Source organism: Uloborus diversus, chromosome 4, assembly GCF_026930045.1.
Source record: "Uloborus diversus isolate 005 chromosome 4, Udiv.v.3.1, whole genome shotgun sequence".
In the NCBI taxonomy this organism is placed as follows: domain Eukaryota; kingdom Metazoa; phylum Arthropoda; class Arachnida; order Araneae; family Uloboridae; genus Uloborus; species Uloborus diversus.
Window position 1 is genome coordinate 64,758,446 of NC_072734.1, and position 23,072 is coordinate 64,781,517.

The 23,072-nt window shown below is 32.9% G+C and overlaps 1 protein-coding gene across 1 annotated transcript; it reads left to right on the plus strand.

Moving 5' to 3' along the window:
- On the plus strand, window positions 1-17,109 carry LOC129220536 (peroxisome biogenesis factor 10-like). The gene is made up of 7 exons (XM_054854965.1): window positions 1-264; window positions 1,670-1,750; window positions 3,164-3,240; window positions 12,519-12,776; window positions 14,268-14,422; window positions 16,116-16,254; window positions 16,967-17,109. Exons 1-7 carry the CDS (start codon window positions 138-140, stop codon window positions 17,033-17,035), a joined length of 906 nt encoding a protein of 301 aa, XP_054710940.1. The 5' UTR covers window positions 1-137; the 3' UTR covers window positions 17,036-17,109.
- Window positions 17,110-23,072: the final 5,963 nt, after the last annotated feature.

Consider the following 23,072-nt stretch of genomic DNA (forward strand, 5'->3'; position numbering starts at 1 on the left):
AGCTTTGGCATATAATGATTTAAATATTTGTTTGTATCATTGATATTTTTTTATTCTTTTTATTATTTATTACTTTTTTATTGGCTGCAAGGCAAGCATCCATTACGTCACCATTTGTTTATATTCTTGATTTTGACATGTGTGCTCTGAAAAAAAAGCCACAGGTTGCTGGCCAGCCAGAAATATTACGTTCATTTCAAAAAGATGAAGAATATATTCATTCCTTGAGAAGTGCAATTTCTGATCTTGTTCAAAAACTTACAGGTTCGTATGTATGTTTTAATTCTACCATTAGTTTATGAGAGTCATCCTTCGTAATTCGACTTTTTCCCGTAAGTTTAATTTTTAATGCACATTCATAAAATATTTGACATTGCAATGTTTTCCATTTGACAATCTTTTGTCTAATACTTTCTGCATGTCTATTTTTTGAAAAAATGTGAATTCTCATTATTAAGGGGCTCCAACTTCACGCTTTTTGACATTGTCCCTTTCTCTGGCTGCGCGTCCTGCCAAACTATCCCACCCTTATTTTAATGTATCGCCGAAGTCCTGTTATCTTCTAACGTTCCGCCAAGTCAGAAAAATGATGGAAAACTTGAAAAAGTATGTGAAAGGATATCTGTGGCGAACCTGCATCCAGGAGACCCCATAGCTCCTACAGCCTAAAATTTGGTGCAAAATTGCTCCAAGCTCCAGAGAGTGGCACCTCAGAGCGTTTTTTGTTTTGTTTTTAAATTTCTTATAAATTGCCCATTAAAGGGATGAAAGATTTCCCACACCCTAAATGATCTATGTCACTCGAAAAAGCCTTTTTCTCTACATCAGATTAATCTTGTTCCAATCTTCTCAATGAATTAGAACACTAGATAAAGGGGGGTTTTTTCAGCAAAAATCCTAAAATAAACTTGACCCAAGGCATAGAATTAAAGCGCAAAATGTTACTAAGGACTACAAATTTGAAAACTACTTTTCAAATGTACAAAATTGCCGTTTCGTATTTGGTCATGCACCACAGCATCTGTAGCTGTGCAAGTTGATACAAATTAGTTTGGAACCTGGGAATGGGTGCTCTTCAAAGAATTTTAAAAAATAATTATTTGGTTATGCATAGTTTTTGTCAAGTTACATTTGTCTTTAGCTGGAACCTGGATTTTAATATTGTTGTTTCTTTATTTGAATTCTGTTTTCTACAGGAGGGAGCGGGGTATTTTCATTTTATTTTAATCCTACTGCACATTTTAATCTGATTCTGATGATTTAAGTCTTCATAAACCAAATAATATTGTGTACCAAAACAAGTTATCTTTAGGGTTTGGTGAACATTAGCATGCAGGGAGCTTCCTGTGGTATTTTAAAAAAATTCTCAAGTGTTCATTGTTCTGTGCTAAGCCTGCAATACAAAAAAAGGTTGAAGAAATACAACTTCCTGTTCTAGGATCCAAAATAAATTCAGTCTGTCCAATTTTCATTTGGGCAACCTGTACAAGTAAAAGTTACTTTAGATTAAATGCATCCAAAAGTTTTAGATAAATAAACCTATTCTCCAATGAAAGTTTTGAAATACGTCATTTAATAAGAATGCTCACTAACAGTTCTGCATTTTCTTATATATTTACTGCCTGTTAACTCAACTAGTAAGAAAAAAATTGATGTTTTTTTTCTCCAGGCATACCCTTTTGGATCAAATGGAAGGATTTCATTGACACATCATCTGATTTTTTATTTTTTAGTCTGACTACATTGTCTGGTACGTATTGTTAATTTCAATTTTATACTAAATTTCTTCCATAATAGATTTTGTTGCTCATATCACAAAATACAAATGTATATTAACATTTAATTATATATTTTAAAGATTAATTTATTGATTTGTTTATTTCTGTTTTAAATTTTCATAAGTTATATATTTATTGATTATTTCTTACATTTTATTATTTACCGTCTAATTCTTGATTCCTTCTTAAAGCTTACATTCACTACTTTGACTTCTACTATCAAACTACTGTTTGTATACTGCCTTATTCCAAGCATAATAGATATTGAATATTTTGGGAAAAAATTTTTTAAGTATCTAATTAATGTATATTCCTCAGAAAGGTTGAGCACTTATTATCTTATGGACTAAAATTAATTTCAGTGCTCAACGTATTGAAAAATAGTTGATCAATCAAAGGTAAATTCAAGTCGTTAGTTTGAGTGCATTGAAAATGCAATTTGGTAAAACAAATAAAATTTCTACTATGTAACTAAATTCATTTATGTTGAGATTTAGGTCTATTGATAAATTTCATCACAAGCAATATAATCTTTGCTGGTGCTATTTCTGCTTCAATAGGACTCCTGAAATTGAACAACAACCTTATTGTCTCTTGAATGCAGTAGTTTTCAATCTGAGGCACAGCTCCTTAAAGAGAAATAGAACTGTTCTAATAGGGCACGTTGCTCTTACCAAAATTTTTTAACTAAAAAAAAGTTTTTTTACAGTTTATACAAAAAAATATTCCATGATTCTCATTACGCAAAATTTTACTAACTAGCTCTAAACTTTGACTTTAGGAAATGCAGGGAAAGATTTTAAATGCGCCTTACATCCGTTTACTAATTCTTTAAAACAAATATTTTCCTTGCTTGTCTTAACCTAAGTATTCTAAAAGTTTCTTGCAAATTCATTGCAATATTATATTTTTTACAGCTAGCTTTGAAAAGACTTTTAGTAAAGAACCTCTTTCTTCAATCAAAGAAAATGATATATAAATAAAGAAATACCTTTTGTGCTGAAAAATATAAACAATGCTTTTATGTCTTTACAACCACAAACTCGTATTATTTTGCATTGAAAAAGTTGTTTTTATTAGCCCAAAATCCCTGTCTGAATTTTTTTAAAAACATTTACTGTTCAATGTTGGATCTTCGATTTTTCAGAACCAGGGCAAGTCTCAAAACTGCCACCTGTATCACCTTTCTTCAAGCTTTTATATTAAGTTTCTATGAAAAAAACGTAGAAATAGGGTGAATTTGGTGCCTTCAAGAAGTTTCTGCTTGTGGGGCAAGGATCCCGGCTTTCTCCCCCCCCCCCCTCCAGATTTGACACTGATAGTACTGTTGTATGTTATTGTTTGTAGTTTTAGCCAAATGTTGGATAATATTCTGATTCTCTTAGGTTTTCAAACTTTGGGAGAAGAATATGTGAATGTAATTCAAGTTGATAAAACTTTAAGAACAATTCCTTCAAAGACGGTAATATTCATTTGTTTATTTTAAAATATCTCATTCACAAGTATTTTTTCTTTATTTTAATATGCTTATTTTTATGTAAACTATATAAATCTTGAAGTACTATGCTATACTGAAATATTTTTAACATCACGTGAATATTGAACAAACTGGTAATAATATTGAATTTTTTAAAAATTGAGTAGATTTCAAACTAATATTTGAAGAAAACTGTTGTGTTTATTACAGAAAAGGAAGCTTATAGTATATATTATAGTATTAGGTAGTTTATAGTATTTATTAGTATATAGAGCTGATCATTAATGTCAGGGTTGGCAAGTTTTTGACATTTAATGGATTTTCCCAGTTTTAATCGTGGTTTTTACTGTCATACAAAAAACCCTTTTTGACATATTTTCCAAAACCTAAATTTGTGTCCAAATTCTATCGAAAATTAATATTGATACACAAAATTATCTTAATAAGTGATTCTTAGCTTTATAAATTTTGATTTCAGACACTACAGGAAACTTTAGCAGTTTTAGATTTTTGAATGACAAGCAATAAAACTACCATAAACATAATTTTTAATTCAAGAAGCTGCTTGTCTCTGTAGAATTAAAGAGGTGAATAAAAGAGCTATTACTGATGAGAATAAAAAGGATTATATATAGCAGTATAATAAATAAAAAATAATGACTTCATTTCTTAAATGTTTCAAAGCTGAATTGCATAGCATGCCTTTGTCTGGTTTGACTGTTTTTCCTATATTATAATAATTATGTGATAGGGCCACCTTTCAACCTTTCCCCCTTAAAATTCTCTACTTTTGAAAGCTATTTTTATTGTGTTAAGAGAGAGCAACTATTTAATTTAATGCTAAATTTTCTGAAATGGAATCTTTATTTTCTGAAAAATAAATTCAATAATAGGAAAAACAAATTTAGAGTTGCTGATTGTATTTTCATGAAACTCGTCAACATATGTAAAACCCTATTGTCAACAAATTTTCGGTGCCAGGGACCGGTCAGCTAATTGACTAAAAGAGTACCATTGGGCATGGGTGTCACTTTTCAGTACTGAATTCTGTCTTTTAAAAAAATTGGCGGAGGTATTTCTGTCCTTCAACTAAAAAATGTTTTTTTTTTTCTTTTTGAAATCTTAGGGAAAGTAAATTTGAAAGTAAAAATTTTTTGCCAAGAAGAAAATCATGTCCATTTACAAACTATTTCTCTATTATGAACTAAATAACTAACTTTAAAAATTGACCCTTCATAAAATTCTAAATTTTTTAAACAGAATCAAGCAATATCCATCATAAAAATTATTCTATTTTCTTAAATTTGTTTGGATTGAATTTGCTTGCAATTATTATTACTTCAGTATAGAACCTCTTGTTTTGGAAACTGCAGAAGTATTATTTTGGATATCAAAATTAGCAGGTTTTAAAATCTCGATCAAAAATTTCAACATGATAGACATACAAATTTACCAAGTTATCCCCCCCCCCCAGATTGTTTTAGAAGATGCACAAACTTTTATGGGAGCAGTGGCGGATTGGTTGGAAGAATCGGCCCTGGCATTAGGAGATGTAGCGGCCCCATAGCTCTTATAGATATTAAATTTCCCTTAACGATTGGGATATCACTTAAATAAGAGATTATTATTCTTAACAAATAAATATTTTTATTTAAACAAAATTTAACAGATAGGAACACTTCTGCGCTTTAATGGTGAACAAATTGATACAGTATTAGTTAAACCTAATTATGGGGGAAAATTGTGATTGTAATTATCCATTTAAGTATTTTTATAATGCCCGGAATTTGACTGAATATTTCCGTAATGATAACACTGCTTAGCTAGTATGCCCTTTTCTGCAGTCATAACAAGTAACTTAATTAGACCGGGATCTGAAGGGGGTTGAGCATTCATGGAAGACCTGACGCAAAGATATTTCTGATTTATGTCACAGGCACTATAGTGATTATGAAACCACATGTCGTTGCCCCCCTGGGTCGTCGACAACCCCGGGGGAGGGGGAAAGCAGTGGGGGGAGCCGTTTACTAAAACACTCATAACTCGCGAACTATTTGAAATAAAACACTGAAAAAAGTGGCAATCGACGCAACAGAACAAGGGCTTCATAAAAGTGAAATATGACTATGATCATATCTTTGTTAGTTTCTGAGTAAAATTCTATTTTTCGCAAACAAGCAAAAATTTTGAATAAAATACGCATTTTTTTTTTTTTTTTTTTTCAAATTATCAAAATTATTTTTACTGTTTAGGGAACCAATAAAATCTGAAATATCATTATCCAGTTTATTTAAAATTACTTATTTATTATCAAAGCGTTGAAAAGTGAAATAAAAACAAGCTCAAAAGGCATTTGAGGTAATTCACAAAAAAACAAAAAAAGTTTGCGGAATGTACCTAGAAGACTCGACATAAACCAAAGTAAATTTTGTGGCTCTCCTGTTTTGGCGGTTTTATTTCGTAATATTATCAAAACAATGTCCCAGTTAAGTAATTACTTAATTATTTAACCTTTAACGCATTATAGCTGCTTCGTATGGGTCACAATGTAAGTTTTTAAAAATTAAAACATGCAAGTTTGCAAGTACGAAGTAATTACGGAAAGGATAAACTATCAGGATAACTCTTTTGCAGATTTTACACCTGAGTTATGAAGCAAAGTGAGCGAGGCTATTGCCACAGAAGCAGCATCAAAATTTCAGTGGAACGTTAAAGAAAATGTGAATAGTCTCTTATCCAGAGATCTCCTGCAATGGTAATGTCTTCAATAGCGACTGCAAAACAGCAAAAGCGTTCACTGAAGCAAAGCGAGAGGTCCAATTTTGTGAATGTAATTGAAAATGATACTTCTTGCAGCAAAACTCTAGAAGAAGCACCCTATTTTAAGAACAAAGTTCAAGTTATCGATGGAATGACTCTGGTCCATAATGTCCCAAACACTACTTTCAAATGCAGCAAAGATTTTGCAGGTCTCCAAATAAAAAATAATAAAATTTTCTCTCCAATAATCAGACTACATGAGTGGACCTTAAACACGATCGGTACATCTCACTGTCGTTTTCATAACTTAAAAACCAGAAGTTCAGGAAAGTCTCCTTCACTTATAAAAAAAATCACTAGGTACCAAACCAGTGGTTTCGGGTCATAGCCATTCCTGAAAATAAAAAGAACCTTTAAAAGTACATTTCAGAGTATGTTATATGTAACATATCCGTTCCTGCATCCAATCAGCTTCTGCTGTCTGGTAACTCGGAAAACGAAAATGAATATTATTTAAAATCTGAGTGTCAAGTAATAAATTTCTCTGAAATGCCCGAGTCCAACCAGGACGAAGCACGCAACAGAATCTATCTTCCTGCATATGATTCAGTGCGAAATAGGGGAAAAAGTAACTAATAGTTTATAGATCAGAAACTAATGAATTCTTATTGGCAATCTTTGTTAAAGGACAGAGGTTGCCATTTCATGTGCTGGTGTTGTGGAAAGGAAAAGAGCTTTAGGATATCATCTATCTTCAGGAACACTTACGGAAAAACATCTAAAATTTTACAAGCTTTTGATGCATTTTCCGACTGCGATTCAACAAGTAAAATAGGAACAAAAAAGTATGCTTTCACTTTACCAAAAAAGTCGGAAACTGTTTTTTTTACACTAGAGTTATCATTAAAACAATATCCGAGTGCTTCAGAATTTCAACTGTTAGACGCTGTATTATAAAAAATTGTCAAGAAAATAGGTATTTCTTGCGAATGCAACCATTACAATAATTTCTTATAATTTCCATCAGAAATAAATATAATATCAGCTCTCTACCATGCTCCTTCAATTCTTTCCAACATGTGCTAAGAAGTATTGCTCAACTGTACTATTGAATCAATTTCCCTGTACTTTAGCAGTGCCTTTAGATGTAACCAAGTTTGGGTTTCACTTGGATGAAAATAAAACAATAAAGCCCCACACCTTATGATGCAGCCAGAGTTACCAGAGAGTTTTAATTCCACCCTGCGCAGGCAAGAACTGTAAATAATCTTGTAAATGTTTTATTAATAATTCATCTTGCTGGAAATACTGTTAAGGCTAAAGCAAAAACCCATAAACTACAAAATACTCGAAGTAGAACGAATCAACAGAACAATTACAAGTCAACAAAAAAGAGCATGATCCAGCTTTCAGAATTTCTGATATATTAATGCTTTATGTATGCATATTGATATTCTGCAATTATTTTTAATACACATTATTTTACTAATTTTATTTAATTAGTTTTTTTAGAACTCTAGTGTATAATTTTATATTTATATTCGTTTTCATGAAAGCTCACAGATGCTTCTCATTTTTTATATTTATTTAGAACATATTATTTCTTGTATCATTGTTCTTTGTTATGTAAATTATAAAAAACAATACCTGCAATATTCTTTTGTGCAAATTGAAAATATAAATCAATAGAAATAAATTAAAATTATATTTGAACTGAAACTACTATGGGCCTGGTTCCCTAGTTCCTCTCAAATTTAAAGCAGTATATAACAAAATTAAAGCCATAATTGAATACTTTGCAATTAGAATAAGTTTGTAAACTGAAGAATGAATATACTTCGTCATAAGGATGATAAGGCTATTTTTTTTCTCCTTAGCATACTGCCGTTTTATTCAATGCGCTAACTTAGGCAGTGCTTGCATTTTCTATTTCGCTTTTTAACGCTCACTTTAGTAATAATTAAGTAGTTTTAAACAAACTGAATTAAGAAGTTTCAGATTTTATTGATTCCCTAAACGGTTGAATAATTTTAAAAAAGAATTTATCTTTGGAAAAAAAAGCTTTTTGTATTTTATTCAAAATTTTTGCATGGCTGTTAAAAAAGGAATTTTACTTATAAACCAACAAAGATAGAACTGTAAACATATTTAGGTTTTTCAAGCCCTTGTTCTGTTGCATTTTTTGCGACATTTTTAGTGCTTTACCTCCTACGGTTGCGAGTTATGAGTATTTTAGTAAACGGCGTCCCCCTACTGCTTTCCCCCTCCCCCGGGGATGTCGACCGCCGAGGGGGGACGACGACATGTGTTTTCATAATCACTATAGTGCCTGTAACAATAATCAGAAATATATTGCGTCTTCCATCCATGCTCAAAACCCCCCTTCAGATACTGAACTATACTAGGAATAGTGTTCGAGCTTGCTACTGTCATTTTTTTTTCAACGCGTTAACAGTACTTAAATAGTTTTAACGAACTGAATAATGATATTTAGGACTTTATTTGAAAAAAAAATCAAACAATTTTGATTTAAAATTTATTTTGGTTAAAAAAAAGTTTGTTTTGTGCATTTTATTCAAAAATTTTGCTTGTATGCGAAAAATGGAATTTTACTCAGAAACCAACTAAGATAGGTCCATAATCATATTTAGCTTTTATGAAGCCCTTGTTTTATTGCGTCGATTGCCACTTTTTTCAGTGTTTTATCTCAAATAGTTAGCGAGTTATGAGTGTTTTAGTAAACGGCTCCCCCCACTGCTTTCCCCCCTCCCCCGGGTTTGTCGACCACCCAGGGGGGTGACAACATGTGGTTTCTTAATCACCATCGTGCCTGTAACAATAATCAGAAATAATATTGCGTCAGCCTTTCCATGCATTCTCAACCTCCTTCAGATCCTGGACTAAATTGCCCTGTTTTTGAAACTGATTTAGCGATGTTCATGGGTAAAAGACTACCTAATGCCGTCTTAGAACGTGATGGGTCCCTCGGCACAAACATACATTACTGGGCCCTGTTATAAACATTCCCTTTTTTATACTGCCATACACTGTCGACCCCCAGACTTGATGCGAGGTCAAAAACCTGGTGGGAGGGGTCGGGTACGAGTTTGGCAGCCCCTTAATTTTTTTTTCAAACGCATGTATCAATACAGAGAGAGAGTGTGAGTGGACTTAGCATTCTGGCTTCTGGGAGTCATCAACGTATTAGCAATATAAACTTAATGGAAAGATTAACATTGAGTCTGAAGAAAAGGGGTCTCTCCCCCGGAAAATTTTCGAAATTGTAGTCTCAAAAACTCAATTTTATACAATATTTGGTGATGTTAGGGGAGCGTAGGTTCAGGGTTTCTCCTGCTGCAATTTTTCAGAAGTGGAAATCCAAAAACAGAATTTTAAATCATCTTCGAGTATATGGTATGAAGAGCGGTTCCGTGGGCTCTTTTCTGAAATTTTGAAAAAAAAAAAAATATTAGCTCTGAAAACGCAGTTTTAGAAGACCTTTGGTGATTTTAAGTCGAGATAGGTTCCCAGGCCATCCACCAGAAAATTTTAAAAATGAAGTCTTAAAAGCCTTTTTTTTTTGGTAAAGACTAGGGCACCGGCAGTTACTCGAAAGTTAAGTTCCAAAAACGAAATTTTTGCTGATTTTCAGTGATGTTAGGGAAAGGAGTTTTCAGGAGGCTCACCCAGGAAAATTTTCGAAATTGAAGCACTAAAAACGAGATTTAAAACGTTCTTCATTGATGATGCCGAGAGAGAGGAGGGGATGGAGTACTTTCCCAGAAAATACTTGCTACTGTTAATTTAAAAACGAAGTTTTGGACCATCTTTGGGAATTTTAAAAAAATGGGAGAGACTCGAGTACTTTCCTCCAGCAAATTTTCGAAATTGGATACTCCCCAATGGTATTTTAAGATTGCATATTTTAAAATAATTTTACGGAAAAAAATATTTTGTTACTTTTATTCCAATTGTTATAAACAGACTCGCCGAGAGCAAAAGCGGATCCGGGGGAAAAAATGCGAAAGGTCAATTTTTTCACAAGCCTCCTTTTACACCTTTTACCATTAGGATATTTTACCCTCTGCACGAGTTCAATTCCAAGCCGGGCCCCTGTTCTCCAACTAAGCTGACATGACCTCACGTCGGATCTTGTTGTAAGTTGCATTTTACAGCAATTGTGAATTGTCATTTATAAATAAAAGCGTCAAAAAGACCAAAAGTGTTTTAACTTTTTACGACCGCTAAGGTTTCCCTGTTTTTTAATTTATTCATTTATTTTTTATCATACCACTAAAAATATATTGGCAGCCCCAGGGCCCGACTAACTAAAAGTGAGGCCCTAGGTCCACATTAATTTGGAGGCAACCTGAAGACTATGAAGTGTTTGATTTACAACTTTAAAGTACGAATGCACTTAGGAGGCCTCTTTGTCTAATCACACAACTATGTATGCACTTATGTGCATTTATGAATCCCTTTGGGCCCCCTCATAAGCGTGACCAAGTAAATTCGTTACTGACAGAATGATTAAAAATTCCCTTTAAAGAAGTTTTTTTCGAATTAATAAGTCAAAATTTTTTATTTTTTAAAAATATCATGTACTTTTCATATCGTTGCAATGCTATGCATAATTCTTTAAAAAATGTGGGGCCCCTTAGAAAAATGGGGCCCCAGGCCTAGGCCTAGTCTGCCAGTGGGGTAATCAGGACCTGAGCCGCCCCATTTCAGAAATTCCCCCTCCCCCCTCTTGTGGTGACGGCCCTACTTCCCTCCACCCGCAAGCTTTAGCCCATGCGTAAAGAGGAGCCGAGGCTGTGTTTTGCAAATTTGCGTTATTCTAAACACATGCGCGCAAAATTTACATTTTGCTGTTAGCAGACAGGCCCAAAAGACTTTGCTGTTAGTTGATCGGCCCGAAGCATGACCGGCCCACTGGGCAAATGCCCGGTTGCCCGCCGGCTGTATCCGCCACTGTATGGGAGTAATTATCTTATATACTCCTGTAAAGTTTGAGTAATTTAGAACAAATTCCAGAACAATGATAGAAAATTAGATTTTACTTCAACCTTTTAAATGAACACTAACGAAATTAATGTAAAACAATCTGATGTACTTTTATATTGTCTGTTATTTCTGATACTTGATTAAGATGTTGATTACCCTCCAATCTGTAGTATATGAAAAGAGCAAGATACCCTGAATTCTGGTTTGCAAATATTCTGTATAGTAAATTGCTTGGAAATTATAGCTCATTTTTAAAAAAATATGTATTATGACTACAAGAGATTAGAAAGCAAAATTGTTCTGTGTCAGTTTTTTAATAGAAGTTACATTCACCAAAAATCGCAATTTCAAAAACTAACACTTTTCAAAAGTCACAATTATAACAGCGAATAGGGGAATGAAATGTATATCTAGCCTTTGTTTTTAACATGTTCATTATATTTCATTTAAGAACAATTATTTTCTTAAAATATTAGGGACAAACTTTCCTGATGTCTAATTCTGCTTTTTTTATATTTATTTGAACCTTTATTATTAAGGTGCTTAAATATTCAAGGTATTTTATTCGGTTGTAATTTAATTATATTTTTCTGACAAAAAAATCAACTCAAGACCGTGTTAGTTGCCTTCCCCCCCTCCAGAATTTTTTTCCAGTATTACAGTTTTTTAATAGTGGCACCCATGCCTAGGTGACTAGTTCTCCAAAATAAGAATCTTTCAAAAGCCATGTTAGATTTAATTTTTCTGTAAACTACTGTGTTACTCTGCATTAGCCAGTATGCCACAAAATTCAAGGGTTACCTGATTTTCAATAACATTTGCCTGGTCCTTTCCGGGGTGCCAGAAGAATCGAGATCAGGAAAATAAAATACTATAAAAAATACATGTTCAGCGAAAAAAATTGCATAAGTTCTATACATACCTTATTAGTATTGATAAATAGTTTAATTTTGTAAAAATATTAACTAACAATGTCATTTGTTAGTATAACAAAAAAATATTGTTCAATAACAAATAATTTTATAAAAATTAAATCATAACTAAGCAAACATTTAAGCAGTAAGTTACCACCTCTAAGCCAGTGCTAAAGAATTTACCATAGCTATTCAATAAATAAAAATTAAACTTACCTCTCTAAAAGGAACGAAAAATAATTTATTTAAAAAAATTTTGAAGTAGTAACAGTGGTTTGCTTTCTGATTGGAATTGAATGGGGAAATTTACTCTTGTTTTGTTGCAAAATAAACCTCAAACAACCCGGCATATCGTAAAATTTGAATTTCCCGGCATGCCGGTCAACTTCGCATTTTTCCAGTATGCCGGCTAATTCGGTGTAATACGGTATGAGAAATAACTTTCTTGGCATGTAAATTTATTTTTGCTGGTTTTTACGTTTTAAATTTTTATCAGTCTCTGCCTTTTACACTAATGCTTTGAATGTGTGTGTATGTTAATGTCTGAAAGTAATTTATTCAGTTTATTTGCTTGTTTTTTAGAAAAGGTTCATAGATGTCTTTACAAAAACTTTTGGACACTACCTGTTGCTACGGTTCCAAAAATGGATTGAAAGTCATCCTAGTTTATCATCTGAAACTATCATGAAATGTGATCCTGATTCACTACTTCCAAAAATTGTGCCTTATCTGCCAATCGTGTTCAGAGCTCTGACTGTTGTGCAACGATTGCATTTAATTGCATTTTACTTGAATGGAACCTACTATGACTTTTCAAAGCGAATAACTGGCATAAAATTTGTAAGTGTTACTGCTCAGGAAAATTGTTTATAAAATTTGATTTTAAGCTAAGTTGCTCTTGTCATTTAGTTTTTGTATATATTCAGTTATTCAGAGTAACTTTGATCTACATTTTCTCTATTTTCAACTTCCCTACTCATATTTCTATAGTTTTATTGTATCTAATGCAAAATAACTAAAGCAAAACTGCTAAAGTATGATAAAGTGTAAAAAATAATGGTAATAAAAACTACAGTATAACCTTGTGGAAATTTGGATAATCTGTATAATAAGCAAAACCAATCCGTTAATGGATTGGTTTACCGTTTACTGCTATTAAAAAAAAAATGGTCTGTTACAAAATTACATAGAATTGTTTACTAGCCATTGAAAAATGTACACATATTATTTCACATCGTTTCTTTAGAAAGAATTGGTTAACTGTCTTCAGTTTTTAACATGAGTGGTGTTTGAATGAAACAGGCTTTACCATTAAACATCAATTATTATCTGCGTTAAGGTAAATGTAAAATTTAAAAGTCTACAAATTTAAGCTGGACAAACAAGATTCTACTGTGCTTAGATTAGAAACAGATTCATTGCTCGCATTATAATTTGTATGATCCATAGTCCTTTGAATATTTTGTTCATTACTACTTAAAAAATGCAAGTATGACGCATATCATGCATTGATGTTATAACTAACTTGTTTTTTCTGTGTGGGTGGGGGGGGGCAGGAAATATTCGCCCCAGTCGCACTTTGGATGGCCCTGTCCATTGACTCACTTTAAAATTGTCGATATTATTCTGAAATGTAGTCTCTGTAAAATGTTTTTTTTTTGCATCTGTTCTCAACAAACTAGGGGAAGATATATTTAGTTAAGTGTTTCCTTGTTTTTTAAGTTATTCCAAAAACATGCATTATTTAATAGATGTAAAAGGAAGTAGTATGGTGCCCACATCAGGTTTTTTTATTTTATTCTAAAATTTTTCTAGTAACCAAGAATTTTTTTATTTTACCGTTTGCTTCTTTTTTTAGCCCCAAAATACTTATTTTGTGAAACAGACAGACACTTAAAACAGGCAGTTTTATTTGGAACTTTAATAGAGATTTTTAATTTTATCTTTATTTTAAGTCATATTTAAACATAAATTAGAAATTTCACCTAATGTTCTCTGCTAAGATCTGAGCTTTCATAAGAAAGCTTCATATGACCACAACATTCTAGATAAGTATGTCGGGAAACTAAGTGGCACACATATGTTTTTTCGCTGTACCCAACAAGGTCGACCATCCTTGTTGTATATATTGCCTCAAGCCTTTTTGTGAAAATTCCAGTCATAGATGTTGTTAAAATAAAATATTTTTCTACCTAGGAGGTTCCTAATCAATGACTTTTTCAGGAAATTAATATTTAAAAGGTTCAAAAATTATACTACACACATAATTTTCACAGAATTTATGTTTTGAATCACATAACATATTTTTATTACATATCAAATTTACTGTAGGTTGTTATTCGACGATGGCTGACTAATCCAGAGTACCAGAAGCCGTTCAAATTGCTTGGATGGCTAGCTGCTTCACAACTGCTCATTAGTTTGTTTCTTGCTGCATACTCTGTTCATATTCAAAGAACAGCATTATCTTTAACAGGATCAAAAACGTAAGTTCAGGAAGTTTCATTCAAGTAGTATGTAGCTGAAGTTTTCTATCTAATGAAGAACACTTTCAGTAACTGCATTTTCTGTATCTTTCCTTCTACAATGTCATTTCACTCCTCAAAAAAAAAAAAAAAAAAAAAAAAAAGTAACAATAGTTATTACAAATGAAATAGGGGTGCTCATTCCCCCAAGAACAATGGCACCCTCCCAAGCACGACAAAGACCCCCTAAGAGCAAGATCACCCCCCTCCAAAAAAGAGAGAAAAAGACCCATAAACCCACCCTTCCTAAAAAGTTCAATGTTGTAGTTTGTGCCATGACCCTCCCCTCTCCCCCCGGATTTGATGATTTTATGTTCATGCATTCAACCAGGGCTGTATATAGTGAAAAATTGGGGGGAAACCCTTTTTGTTGGGTAGATATTGTGAATGAATTTATTATTTGGGTAAAAAAGCTTTGCTTAGATATTTACGCCATTTAAAATGCAAAATCAGACATTTGTTTTTAGAAAAGTGGTTTGAAACCAATTTGTAGAGCAAATTTGTATAATTTTACAATAATAAATCAATTTTGGGGGATGCCATTCCTTCCCCCCTCCCCCCACCCTCAACTAGAGCATTGATTGTAACTGGTGTTCTACATTTTTGAAACTTAAAATTTAACCGTATCTTATTGATTGATGCAACTTAAATTTCCTGGATTGACCCAAAAGCGTTTATAAAATTGACACCAACCATGAAAATCCTAGTTCTTCTAAGATTAGATTGTTTTCTTTTAATCTTCCCAATAAAAAATTAATATTTTATGTAAGTTTTTGTTTTCTTTATTCATGCTTTTTTTTTTAAAGTCTATGTGCTGCTATACAGGCTCGGATCCAGAATAAAGGAGGGGTCATGACTCCCTTATGTGATCAATGATAACTAAAAGCAAGATTTTGGGTCTGATATTTTTAGAAAATTCTCCCCACGTCCCTCTATGCCTAGACAAAGCATTTATGACCCCATCTAAAACCAGAAGCTGCATCCGCCCTTGTGCTAATCAAGTAAAATGCAAAATTTTGCTAATGCTATATTGAGGTAGTGTGGATAGGAAAGGCTTTTCTACAAAAATCTGCTCTACAAAAACTGCTTTTCAGCGAAGCATGTTTGGAAAGTTTTTCAATAAGAGCTCACATGTCATTCTCTTTTGATGATATTGATAGGGGTGCCCACCTAGGAGGGATAATGCACAGACTGTGCGTTTAAAATTTTTAGGAAGGATGTTGAGGGGTATTTTTCTCATTTTTTAAGGAGAGCTCTTTCTTGTTTTTTTTTTTTTTTGAGGGGAGAGTTCTCTATGACATTGAGGGGGTGCACCCTGGCCCTTAGGGGGTTTCGCACCCCTGATATTGATATTCTATGGGTGTTTTGAGGGGGAGAGTGAACTCAACATGAAAAATATTTTCATTGATTCGCTGACAGATCAAGATACCGTCGCCTCAGAGCAACAATACGATATCTAATCCCAGAAATAACACTGAGATATCTTACTGTTGCTCATAGACGATGATATGCATGGTAAAAAAGAAGAAGAAAATAATGCTTCATATCATTATCAACTTCATTATTTTAGTATATGTTGAAATGACTTTTTAATGTAATATTGCTGATGTTTATTTATAAATACGTTTGTAGTTGATGTTCTTAAATTTTGTAGACTGCCTTCAACTGCAGTGGAGACTGTTACACCAGAAAAACAGTGCCCTCTCTGTTTGGAAAATAGAAAGCATAGTACAGCAATACCTTGTGGACATATGTTTTGTTGGTCTTGCATTACTTCATGGATGCAAAACAAGGTATGGTATTTCATCATCTATATGATGTTCGAAAATTTATATTTAGTGTGCTATATTCATGTTTCATTTGGTTGAAAGTTGTAATATCACTGCTGAACTGCTGCATTTGTTTATTTTAGTATCATGAAATTTTGGTTTAAATATCAAATTGCATAAATGTTTAACATTATGGCCTGCAATCGGAAGACTGTTAAAAATGGTTTCTTATTTCCGTTAAGGGTAGAATTATTTCCGTTAAGTTCCGTTTTAAGGGTTTATATGCATTTAAGAAATGTCTATAAGCATTTTACCCACTTGTATGTAAACTATTTCTGCGTCAATTAAGAGTTTGTCCTATTTTTAAGCTATTAAATCCCTAAGATGAGCCAGTCCAATTCAGCTTGAGTCAAAACATTTTGTTACCAAAGAGGAGATTTATTTCTTGCTTAGAAACAAATGTATGCAATTGAATACCCTGTCTCACGTTGTTTTCCTTCCTCATGCAGTGTTGCACAAAAATATACGTTTACTTCTGAACTTGGTATTTGTTGGTTATTTATTTTTTGAGAATAAATGATGAGTTTTGATTTATATGTTTTTGCTTCAGTTTTATTGAATGTTAAATGGATTGCTCTAAAATTGCTGAGAGAATTGCAGTTAAAATTTTCTCCCTGTTTTGATATATATCTATACAAGACAACTAAAGTACTGCTATTATTTCTTTTCTTTGCAGGAGGAGTGTCCATTGTGTAGAGAAAAGTTTTCTCCATCAAAACTCCTGCTTTTGCAGAATTATCATTGATGGTTTATCGTGCTTACAGTTGTGATAAAAATGTTGTCAGTTAATATGTATATACATAAATAAAATATTTTAATATTAAATGGCTAAGTGTATACTTTCCATACAGTGTTTTTCAAACTCTTTACAAAAAAAATTTATTCATCATTGTTGTGGGGTCATTCCATGCGAAATGAGCAAATCAGCTGTGGCTGACATGTCACAGATTTCAATGAAAATTTTTATTTAGGTAAACCATGCATATTTATGAGGGAATGCAAAGTATGGAAGTTTAAAAACTGTTTGTTGCTTTGTTATTGAAATTAGAAGTTGATGCTTACGCTATGCCTAAATTTTCAGAGTTCATTGCTGCCAGTTTGTGACTCAATAACTCCATAAGTTATAAACGTACACTTAAAAAATAAGTATTTCCGCATTCTATAAACAAATCTCTATCGGGAAAGAGCAAAGTAGAATTTATTCGGATCTTTTTTTGAATCTGAGATATTAACAAATATTGAAATTTTGCCAATTTACTTCAGATTTCAAATCACTCTTCTAGCTTCTCTCTATTTCAGATGTTTTTTTGCAGATGAGGGAATGCTCCAAATTTACTCAAGTTTTTTTTACGTAACATATTGAAGTGTCTTTTAGATGCCACTAAATTTTAATCATTGGTATCAGTGTATTTTTGTTACTAGAGAAACTTGAACTAATGCAAAATTTCATTAGTTAGTTCTTTTTATTGTAAGTTTAGCAAAACCAACCATTTCTTTCGTGTTTTATTTTCTCAAAAACATGTTTATGAAGTACTTGCTAAAATGTACATTTTTTAAAAATCGAAATAAATGTTAGATATACTTGCTTTTGCATCATTGAGTCGTTTATCTAGTTTTTTGAATTTTCGTAATTTCACATAAAGGTCAATCCATATAGGTTCCATACAGTATAAACTACTCATTCATGTTCAAATATTTCTAAGTTATAAAATTAAAATAATTATTCTGAAAATTACAATATGTTTTTTCAGTATAATGTGTTATATAGGGCACAATATACGTAATTTAAGAAGGTGCAATGAAGTTTTCACACTTTTTATTTTCCATCCCCTTTTGGTTTACAGGGGTCTAAAAATGTCATAAAAGCCACTTACCTGGCACTTCTCTCTCAATTTGGCCAAACATAACTAAAATTTTCATTTTTGAGACTATAATTTCAAACAATTTGTAATTGGGGAATATTCCTTCTGTTACCTTGTTTAACAAAATCTCTTCTTTCAACATCATTAAGCTTGGTCTAAAAAAGCGTTTTTAGGAGTTTAATTGCGAAAAATTTATAAGGAGAGAGAACCACATCCCCCTTCCCTAATTTTACTGGGAAAGGTAGCATGAAACTGCTTCTGAAAGATTTCAGTTTCAAAAACTTTCTGAAATAGACCCTAAATCCACCTTTTCTATCACTTAACGCCCTTGCAGTTGGACAGTCCCAGAATTACATGTTAAATGGACGAGATATCTCGTCACAAACTGCAAGGTGGTTAATGGTGCAAAGACATCCTAAAATTGTGTTTTATTACTTCCATTTCGAAAAATTTCAGGATAAGAGTCCCTCTCGCCCATTTTCCTGGAGGGGGGAGAGGGGCAAGGGCGAGATCCCCCTTTCACTATAAAGTTGTCTCACATGGCTCAACATTTCTCTTTTAGGAATTTCCTCTAGTCACCTAACCCTTTAGATCAGGATCAACGAGAGGCTATGTCAGGCAAGCCCGGCCCCCTTTCTCCTATTTTTATCAAAGCCTAAAGATGTGTTCACAGATGTCAATTTTACTTTTTGTGAGGAGAGTCACGTCAGTTCGCTTTTGCTGATTTTTGGGCACCCCCTAACATCTCCAAAACATAACCCACAGTTGCATTTTTCAGACTTCAATCTCGAAAAATTTTGAGACATACGTTTAGGAAACTGGAATGGTTCTGGGTGCCCGAACCATTTCAGTTTCCTCACTAAAAAATTTTGCGTAGCCTTACTCTATGAATCGATGGCAGCATAGCTGCCTCCACTGCTCCGGAGGAACCTAACTGATCAGGGGCGGACTGGCCAGGTCGGCTAGTTGGGGATCCCCGACTGGGCCACTTCAAGCAATTTTTTTATTGAACTTAATACAATTAAATTCACACCTAACATTTTTTAAAGTGTCATAATAAAAAAAATAATAATTTTAAAAAACATTTAATTCGTTTACCCTATATGAAAAAAGCGTTTGGAAACAGGTTCATTTTCTTTTCCATCCTGAGCAGGTACCAAAGTAAATAGCCGAAGTTCACACGTACGAATGCATTCCTCTCTTATCAGCTTTTTCTCTAGTTTTTAGAGCTCTGAGGGCTATGGCTCCCACATTGAGGAAACGGGAGGGTACCTAGAAATTGGTGTTTGACGTGGCCTGGAAAAGGGCCCGGGAAGAAAAAAAGAGTGTTTGAAGTTGTATATTTGTAGGGTAACTACCCCAGTAATTGGCACTTCAAGAGTTTATCCTTAAACTTACCTCTGGTTTTCATTTCTTAGAAAAGAAATATTTACTTGTAAATATTTTTGTATCAAAGAATATACATCTGTACATCTATTCAGTTCAATAAAAGCAAAAATATTTGAAGATATTTTTATAAAAATTTGTAATATATGTATAAAAAGTTACCCAAGTCACCAGTAATTGGCACCTGATACCCCAGTGTGTGACACCTTGTGATACAGGTGTAAAAAATAACTTTATTTTTCACTTTCAGATTACATACAAATTTCATCATCATAGGAAACATATTTAATGTTAATTTAAAGTAGATAATTTTACATAAATTAATGTTTAATCACACATTTTGACGTTAAACACATATTTTAGAGAAATGAAAATTTAGAATGTTACATGAAAAAAAATATCGAGATTATTGCTGTTTCATCAGTCGGCATGCAGTTTTGATTTTAAGAATTATAGCTGTTTTCACATAAAAAGGAGCATTAAACCGATGATTCAAAGGAACCACAAAAAATAGAACTATTCTTATTTCATCAAAATCCCAAAAAGAGACAAAAATTTACTTCTATCCACTCAAAGTAACATCTTTCATCTAAACAAAACTTTTGATGATCAAAATTTAAAATAAATTTTAAGTCAGATTTTAATGGATTTGTGTGCATTCTTCCCTTAGCCAGAGAAGAAGCATTTGCAACAAAAATGGCTGATTTGACACAAGCCACAATTGTTTCTCTTTCCTATGCACTGCTACTATTTAGTAACATGAATTGAAGTTACAATCTTTAAAGTAAATGTACATTCTGCTGATATATAGCCTTCTACTTTTAAAAGATTGGAAATGAATCTTATTTTCGGACATTTTTGTTGGAAGTGCCAATCACTGGTGTCCACCACCCTACGTCTGTTAACAAAAATTGAAGGGCAGGGTTCGTACGCTCCTTCAAAACTCCTCCAATACTCCTTCATTCAGGAAATTTTCCTAAAGGGCCCTTCAGACTGCTTCATTTTGGTTTTAATTCCTTCAAAACTGCTTCTTTTTTAGTTCAAGACTACATAATTTTTCTCTATGACAGTGACTTAAAATACTTCAATCGCAACTTAACATTGTCACTTCGGCAAAGGTATATTTACGATTTTGATGTAGTAATTTCGTATGTTTATTTTTTTCATAAAGATGTGATTTACAAATTGAGCATTGGAGTCATAAAAGTTGAAGGTGAAAATATTATTAGATGACTAAGACATTTCATAAGTGAAGTAAAACATGATTTAAATGGTGCTTAGCTATTTTTTCAAGTTTTATATCTATTGCTTTTCCCTCCACCACACTCTCAGCAGCAAAAGTCAGTTTGTCTAATTATTATTTAAATATTTAAAAATACATAAGTAGATGTACTATATTAAGTAATTGTGTTAAAGAAAACAATTGTTTAGTAAATCGCAGTTCGGACAATGTAAAAAGGATCATCCATGTTTGATGTTATAACTTGAGGAGGAGCCGGGTTCGTGAAATTGTGAGAAGAAAAAAAGGTAAGAGAAAGAGTGATAAAAAGTAACATCAGTTTTTACAACACTATGTTATGACATGTGACGAGGAGTAGTAAGGTGAAGTGTGGCATTTTGTGACAAAGGGGAAGGGGGTCAAATACGATGAATGAAAGTGCAACACCATTTAAGGACAGCCCATTAGTACTCCTTCAAAATCTCATTTTACTCCTTCAAAACTCCTCCAAAAATCCTTCATTTTATTTCTGAAATTGAGTACGAACCCTGAAGGGGCTTGCACCATTAGACAAAGCGGCCCCGGCTCTGCTATAAATGCGTGGTCCATGCTTTGGGGTGCTGATATATGAGCAGGAGCATGCACGGGGGGGGGGGGGGGGTAGGAGAAGGGGCACCTGTTGGCCCGGTTTCAAGCCTAAAGGAGGTCCGAGATTTTTTAAATGGGGTATGAAATATATGTAGGGCCATAGGGATAAACAAGATAGAGGGCGCCCGTAAAAATCATTTGTTACTGGCCCCAAAATTTCTGTGCACGCCCCTGGTACTCACTGGTTGTGACAGATTTAACTAAATGCTGTCAGTTGGCAAGATATTTCATTCGTCTATTGTAAGTTATTACTATACTGCCGTGCTAAGCACAGATGTGGTATCTGCACATTTTATCAAAATTGAGTTATTGTGACTAGGTGGTCGTTAGTAATTTAATTTACCTAAATGTCAAGTTTTTTGGCGATTTGTGAACGCGAAATATTAAAAAAAGCTTTAAGAAAAAAGTCGTAACTACACAGTTTGCGGAGTTTGCTAAGGCAATTTGAACGTAAGTGACAAATACTAAGCCTTTAAAGTGGTATCTACGCAGTTACCACTTTTTTCCTTAGTATTTTTTGTAGATACGACTTTTATACCTTAGTAAAGCAGCATATTTAATAATGTAACAGTTTATTGTAACACAGAATATTAAAATTAGTTTACCATTGAATAGTTGACACAGGTTGATAATAAAATCTAATACAACTTTGCATAATTGTTAAAGTAAATATTCAGCTTTTTCTATTTAAATGTTTATTTAAAATGCAAATTCTAAAAATGAAATGCATGTAAAATATTCATATCTAATTTTTTCATGCAAAAAAAAAAAAAAAAAAAAAAAAAAAAACGGCATTTCATATTTTTATTTTAGTATCGTTTGTTGTCAGAATTATCTTTATGCTCGGTAAAAATGAATCTAGAAAACAAAATATTATAAAAAAACATTCTTTGAATATAAAAAAACAGAAAATTGTTATGGATTACAGTGTCCAGACTTTTGAAAATGGTATCTTTCACAGGGCCGGACTGGGTAATCGACAGGGCGCGGGAAAGCTGAGTTGAAGGGCGCCGACTGAGCCTCCATAATATCTAAGAAATTAAGATTTAATGCGAAAATTTTTAAAAGGGTAAAAAATCATTGAGAAGCAAATAAAGCCCTTTTTTGTTGCTGAAAATGTCTAAACGAGAAGTCATATTTTTTGCAAGTTCAAAAATAGTAGAAGAGACCTCTCCCCAAAGAGTTTTGGTACATCCCCTTAAATATTAATGATTACCCCCTAGAAAGAGACTCCCCTAAAAAAAGAGACGAAAGACCACCAAAATACACCCTGAAAATTTGAATAACATCGCGGGGGCGGTTGGGGGAATAATTTTTAATTTCGAAGAATGGGAAGTTTTGCAAAATGTTTCTCAACAGAAACTTTTTCCGAAAATTCATTGCTTGTTCGTCTTTTTTCTGAAATGCATCATTCACTAGTTCAATAGCATTAAGTAACAACACCTCTTGCAGTGATACTTTTTTTTTTGTGTTGTCGATTGAATTTTTTTCACTGGTATCTGCTGTTGTTTTAAAACATGACGCTATCATTTTATTACATGAATTTGTCGGTTCTTTAAGCTGACGAGGTTTTCTCTGTGCGATCAACATTCATGCTCAGTTTTTTTTTTTTTTTTTCGTTTTGTCCCTGCATATGCTAGTTTGTCATTTTCGACAAAATGCTTCTG

Bases quoted from the DNA above. Each gene is read 5' to 3' on its own strand.
- LOC129220536 (XM_054854965.1), top strand. From the start codon at position 138: ATGTGTGCTCTGAAAAAAAAGCCACAGGTTGCTGGCCAGCCAGAAATA. The intron at 1,751-3,163 runs GTACGTATTGTT...TGATTCTCTTAG, and splicing joins TAGTCTGACTACATTGTCTG to GTTTTCAAACTTTGGGAGAA. The intron at 3,241-12,518 runs GTAATATTCATT...CTTGTTTTTTAG, and splicing joins GAACAATTCCTTCAAAGACG to AAAAGGTTCATAGATGTCTT.